Raw genomic sequence first — 7,242 nt, forward strand, 5'->3', positions numbered from 1 at the left:
TTTATCAAATTTTAAACCATATTTCATTTCAAATAAACCCTAAATAAATTAAAATATAAATTTAGATACAATATTAATGAACATTCAACATGTAGAAATATGCAATGTAATCAAGTTTAAATCACAAAATTGCACAAATCACATAACTATGACATTATTCAAATATCAAAGAATCAAAATGACAAATCAAAAAAAAAAATTATTACAAAATTTAATAAAATACATACATCACCTGGAAAAACCCTTGCTTTAAAAGTTAAATGCAACTACAATATTTATATTCTTCGTTATCTCGTTCTCTCAATTGCTTTCTTTCTCTTTCTTCGATGTAAAAGCAAAAGAGGAAGTACAATAAGGAGAAAAATGACTGTCGGTGCTTAAATGAGAATAAGGAAAGGGGTTTTTTTTGTCTACCTTTGCCTTTGTTAGGGGGTTCACACTTGGACTTTTGTTTTCAGATTGATATTTGGTGGGAAAACGACGATGTTGTTTTCCTTATGGTGATGAAGGAGAAACAAAATAAGAGATGAAGTTTGGAGGTTCGTTTGGGGTTGATGGGTTATCGCGAATTAAGAAGCTACCAAATTTTGTATGGATCGTTTCGCCTTGTGATGGGTTGTGCTTGTGAACAAAGAAGAAAGAACATGAGTTTTTGGTATTAGGGTTTGGTTGAAGAAAGAAGAAGACATTTGGGGGTAAATATTTTTAAAAAAATCAATCAATGTGGAGTGTCTAGTTGGATGGTGACATGTACATGATCCATGTCATTAGATTTAGTGGGTAGCTGACTTGGACCTTACTTACTGACTTTTCCAAGTGGGTGATCCAACTAGGAGAGATGTCAAAGTGCAAGAGGGTATTTTTGGAAGGGTCTCAACATTACTATTATAGTGTATGAAATGTCATTTATTTTCCCCAAAATACATTGAATTTGAAAAGTAAAAAAGCAAAGTTTCTAAAAGGCAAAATTTTTCCCATTGGTGTATGGTTATATAAATTTCCCAAAAAAGAAAGGGAAACTTGTGTTTTAATGGGGCCATTTGGGAAATATATGGTTTTTGGAACCCAACTTTATGAAATCTAAAAAATAGCTTTTAATGTGGAAAGTTATATATTTTTCATTCACTCTAAGCCGACTGCATATTATGTGCTAAGATTGGCCCTTAGGATATCCAGGTTAGCAGCATCCTTAAGTCCATATTAGTAGGGACTGGACCAAAACTTAACTACTGAAAAATACAAAAAATTAAAATTTGACCTTCCCACAAAAACACCCTAGCTGACAGCACCTATAAGTTTCTCTCTCTCTCTCATTTGATACCCATTTCTCTCATCTTTCTTCACTCCGTCATCAAGGCGAAGCAGAGAACCATGTATACTTTTCAAAAATTTATCTCATTTCAGTTCAAAAGCCCTTAATCCCAAACTCCAATCTACACTTTTCTTTCTTCAGCCCCTTCTCCTCTCAAAGTCTTGACCATTCGTACCTGATCATCCCAATTTCCTCATCCCAAACTCCAATCACTTGTACGTTTTGATTGAAATTCCGATTTAGGCTAGCAAACCAAAATGGAAATGACAACTGTGATATATTGGCTTCATGAAGAAGAAATCTCCTCTTCATCTCGTTGGGTGGCATTTTTCCCTAACCCCCACAGAAAATCTTAAGGTAATTAATTTTTATTTAGGGTTGTTTTGATTTATTTTTTTTTTTCTAATGGAGCACAAGAGCGATTGTGGAGTGGTAGTTGTAGTCAGAATTAATTTTACAATGATGGTCTCTCTCATATTTCTCTTCTCTCCCCAATCTGATTTGACCAGTTGCTTTCTTGTGGTTTACCATGTGTTTCAGATGAGGTAAAGCAATTAGCACAAGAAGTTAGTGAAAGTATAAGAGATACCTTAGAAATCCAGAATTTTGTACAAGTTTACAGCCATATCAAGAAGAAGCTGAAGGCAAAGAGAGATAAGAGGAAACAAGAAGAAAAGCTTATGGCTGTGGTCAACCCAATGCGGAACGCAAAGAGGAAATTGAGGATTGCAGCCAAGCATCGAGCTCACAAGAAAAGGAAAATAATGACAATGAAGATGGGGAGATGGGTTCGTTAAAACTCGGAAAAGAGCCTTTTGATTGTGTCTATAGGTTGCTTGTGCTCAGATGATGCTCTTTTCTGGCTCCTTCCCTGTCTTCTGAGTAGCATATATAACCCTTCACAAGTACTCTGCCTGATGTACAGATGCAATTGGCTGCAAAAATCCACAATGGAAGGCATTCACTCATTTTGCCAGTAGAGGGAGCCTACAAAATGGTGTGAGCTGGCTGCAATACCCCCATCACTCTATACCCCCTTTTTTAGTTGTTAATTTCTGTAAATATACAAAAATATGTACTCAAATTCAAATACAAATTCAAGTTCTGAGGAATATTCTTATGTATCAAAATTTTGGTAAGAGGTCACACAGAGGTTAGGGTTGAGGTTCCTTGCTTTGCTTATTTTAATTATTTCAAGTCCAAGGGTTTAATGCTTCTTGTCTTTGAATCTTCATTTTTCTTTTCCTTATGTTTGTTTCCTGTTTACATACACAACAATATATGTCATTAATTTATTTTGTGAAATATAGTTAACAAGTTCTGCAACTTAAATTAAGTTATTAAGCCATTAATGATGGGTTTGATAAATTAATTTTATGATTTAATGGTTTAATTTAAGTTTTTAAGTATGTCAAGCATGTTTTGTAAAATACTATTCTATAAATCAAGTTAATAATTTAAAGTGGTTTAATAACTTAATTTAAGTTATTAAGTAAACTGAGTATATTTGGTAACATAATTTAATGATAAAAACAATTTTAAGTACTAAGTAAAAACAATTAATTTATTTTAAAATTCATATTTTTCTTTTTCTTTTTTACTCTCATTTATTCTAATTTTATTCACTATATCTTTTGTTACTCTATGATCTTTATTGTTATTTGACATAATTTTACTCTAATTATAATTTATGAGGGTAAAATTGTCAATTTGATGATTTATAATAAATTTTAAATTAATTTTATCAAATAACAATTAAGGAATAAGTTTTAAATCAACAACTTAAGTATAATTTAACTTAATGTCAATTTAAATATTGTAATAATATATAATATTAAAAAAATTTAATATTAAAATTTTTATTCTATTTTTTTATTATTTTAATAAATTAAATATGAACATAACATAAGATAACTCATTGGATATAAATACCTTAAGAGATTATTTTAATAAAATCATATTGAAATGTAAATAATATCTTAAAATTGATATAAGATATATATCCTATTTGAGATGCAAACCTTAAAATAGATATATATATATATATATCCTATTATATATCTTATCCTACTATATACCCTCTGTTTCTTTATTCTTCTCTCTTATCGTAACACTACAATTACCGCATAGGGCAGGACAGATTGTTCAATTTCCCCTCTTGACTGCATGGGTTATGCATTGCAAATTTGCCATCAAAGGTTCAACTTCCAGCCCCATTAATTTAATCCAATATTATTTATATATTTTTACACTTAAAAATTCTTTTTTATTTTTACTTTTAAAGTCTGAACAGCCGTTTTAAATTAATTTATTTTAATTATAAAATATAATTATTCCAATTCTATTTTAATTTATTTTTATTACTGATCATTATTAGTTTCTGCTTTCATGGAAAGTTAATATTTCCTAGTCTAACGTTAACTTTCCATGAATGCAGATAATTGTTTTCATTCTAAAACGTGCACAGTACTGGGAGAGAGAGAGAGAGAGAGAGAGAGGGAAGGAGGCATGAGAAAGGGAGGCAAGAGTTGGTTGAATTTGAAATGGGTTGAAAGGCAGCCCATGAAGGTAAAAATATTGGTGGGTGTACTGATCCTAGGGTTTTGTTTAGTGGGTTTGAGGCATCTCATGAAATATGACAATGGCTTTCCTTTGTTCATGGCCTCCCAATTCATCCATCTATCTGGGATCATCATCCTCATCTTCAAGCTCATCAAAACCAAGACCTGTTCTGGTACTTCCATTTTTTCTTCTGCTTTTTACTTTGATCTTAATTTCAACTATTTGATTGCTGTCAATTGTGTTATATGCTTCTTCTTATTATTTCTTTTATTGACTTGTTTCTTATCATTGTTTAAATTATAATTTGAATGAATATTTAAAATTATATTAATCTTTTATTTTGTTACAAATGAAAATAAAATAAGAATGATAGGGAGGCTTACATTTCTCAATGATTGACGACTTTTTAGAGAGAAATAATAGGACCTTTCTTAAAAATAAATTCATTGAGAAAAAAGTTGGAAGTAAAAATAAAACTAATTATACAAATATGTACAATGATTAAAATTAAAACATTAGCTAGACTTAAAAATTATTTTTAAAATATATTTAAAAATATTAAAAACAAGTTAAAAACATTTTATGTTTTCAAACATACTTTTATTTTACAAAATATCATAAAATAGTTTTCAAAAACAGTTGTCAAACAGATTCTAACTCTTCATCCTTTTTTGTTCACATTTTAACTAGAATACCCTCATTCTTTTTCTTTTTCTATATTTTGTAAAAATAAATCTTTCTTTTAAAACTTATATATAAATATTTAAAATAGTTATGGACATCTATATTATAAATAACCCAAATAAAATCCCACTTAAAACAACGCTTATAAAATAAGTGAAAATAATATAAAACATCTTGTTTTTTGTTCTTAAAGATATAAAACAAAAAACAGTTTTTGGTTGTCAAACGTGTTTTCCTATTTTTTTTTTTTTTTTTGTCGTAAGAACAAAAATCTATTCTTATCAAATAAGCCTTTAAATTCCTAAAATTGAGTTTTCAATAACCCTTTTAATCAAATAACCCTTATTTAAATACATAACTCTCATGTCCCAAAATAAAAATTTAAGTGTCAATTAATTTTTAAAATATTTATACAATTTTTTTTTTGGATAAATATTAATTTAATTTTTTGATCAAAATAAATATGTACTAAGAAAAATTTAAGACACTTTCAAACATAAACTATATCATATATACCAAGTTTATATGACATCTTGTGATGACTTGATGAGAATAATTTATTTTTTTATCAAAATAAATATATTCTAATAAAAATTTAAGGCACTTTCAAACATAAATTATATTGTATATACCAAGTTTATATGAGATCCCATGATGATTTGATGAGAGAATAATTTTTTTTATCTTTCTTCAAACTTCGTTAGAGTTGAGTTTGAGTGAGTAAGTGGGTTAACATGAAACCATCCAATAAATGAGAAAATAGAGGAACAATTTTTAAAGGTTATAAAATTACTCAAAATTGTCACTATTAAACAAACAGTTTTTTTTTTCATCTCTCTAGGAGAACTCTCTTTTCCTAAAAACCAGAAAAAGAAAAAATGTGTTTCTCTTCCCTCCCCAAAAACAAACAAAGAATACAATTCTCTTTTTGAACAAACAAAAGTCTTTTCTCTTGATTTTTTTTTTCTCCTAAAAGTCCGAAGGTTAAGGCTGTTGTATTGTGAAAAAAAAATGTTCTCTTAAAAGTGAGAAAAATGATTAGTGAAACAATCACTTGGGAATCTTGGGTATTTCAGAAGGTGATTAATGAAACAATCTCTAGGGATTTTTGAGCATTTTAGAAGTAACCCATAATCCGTATTGTTTTGAATGAGGAGTGTTTTTGAAATTCACGTATGGAGCAAGTAGATTATGGGATATACATATATAATTCCTAACTCGATCTAGTATTGACTTCAGGGCTTTCCCTAAAAAGTCAAGAGCTGACCGCTATAGTCATGGCAACAAGAACATATTGCAGTTTTGAAGTAGAAGAGCATGGTTTAACACTACTAGGCTCTGCTATATTTCTTTCTACTCTTTGGGTCATTTATATGATCCGCTTCAAGTTGAAGCCTACCTACTCTAAGGAACTCGACAGCATGCCCCTCTATTCTATGGTAATTAAACCCCCCACCACCCTCCATCCCCTTGCTTTATTTTCTCTCTCTCTCTCTCCATGCTACTGTTTGAACTTTCAGGTGGTGCCTCCAGCTATCCTTGCTGTGCTAATCCATCCTCATATCGATCACAGACTCCTCATCAGAATAGTTTGGTCTTTCTCTCTCTACTTGGCCGCCGTCTCTGTGCTTCCTCAGCTTCGTTTAATGCAGAATGCAAAGGTTAATTAATTAAATTTGTTGATCCATCATCCATTGAGAAGGTAAATTGATTCTTTTCATCTTTTCTTCATCTCCTTTCAGATGGTGGAACCCTTTACCGCATATTATGTGTTTGCATTGGGCGTGGCAAGATTTCTCAACTGTGGTTCTTGGATCATTCATGTGAGCAGCTTTTCCACCTCTTTTTTCACACTACATAAAATATTATCAATATATTTTCAATTAATGTCATGCAGATTTATGAGACTGGGGGACGGTATTTAATGTTCTCCGGCAACTGGACGCAGTTGTGGGTTCTGATGGTTATTCTCTCAGAATTTGTTCATACCTTTATCTTGGCTGATTTTTGTTACTATTATCTCAAAAGGTAACTAATTAGACTTAACTTTTCAAAATACTCATCAATATCAATTTTCAGTCTTAAGTCTTAAGTCTTAAGTAGCAGCAGCATCATGATCAGTGATCACTAATTGGTTGAGACTTTGTGATTTGTAGTGTCATGTATCAGCAGCTGCTTCTGGAGCTCTCTTCATCCTCCTATTCGCTTGGAAGGGGAAAAAACATTTGATGTACCCTATTTTTTTTTGGCTATATTCTTTGTTTTTTTTTTCTTTTTTAACTCTGAATTTACACACCTGGTGGAATAGGCCGTTGGTTATCCAAATTTTTTTCCTTTTTTTTTTCTTTTGAACTTGATAGAGAGATTAAAATGCTTCTTATACATAAATGTTAAGAGACAATTTTTGCTATAAGGTAAAGAAAAACTAATAATGTGTGGGTCTAAAGTACTTAAAGCTTGTAAAATTGGCATCAAGTTCTTAACATATTAATGGACTTTATACCTTTCAGTATTGTGAACTATGTGGTTTAGTGGTTTCAAGGGCCAGGATTTGACTATAAGCCTTATATAAGTCCTATCAACCTTTCTACAACCCTTATATACTTACATATGTCATTCTAATAGATTACACAACAACCTTGAATCGTAATGGAGAATAAGACAATCTAAAAAAGTCCTATATC

The 7,242-nt window shown here is 30.4% G+C and overlaps 1 protein-coding gene across 1 annotated transcript; it reads left to right on the forward strand.

Moving 5' to 3' along the window:
- Positions 1-3,820: 3,820 nt before the first annotated feature.
- On the forward strand, positions 3,821-6,787 carry LOC100248774 (uncharacterized). The gene is made up of 6 exons (XM_002263745.1): positions 3,821-4,046; positions 5,798-5,997; positions 6,079-6,219; positions 6,301-6,381; positions 6,456-6,586; positions 6,715-6,787. The coding sequence occupies exons 1-6, from the start codon at positions 3,821-3,823 to the stop codon at positions 6,785-6,787; spliced, it is 852 nt and encodes a 283-aa protein (XP_002263781.1).
- Positions 6,788-7,242: the final 455 nt, after the last annotated feature.

Source organism: Vitis vinifera, chromosome 5 (assembly GCF_030704535.1).
Source record: "Vitis vinifera cultivar Pinot Noir 40024 chromosome 5, ASM3070453v1".
In the NCBI taxonomy this organism is placed as follows: Eukaryota; Viridiplantae; Streptophyta; class Magnoliopsida; order Vitales; family Vitaceae; genus Vitis; species Vitis vinifera.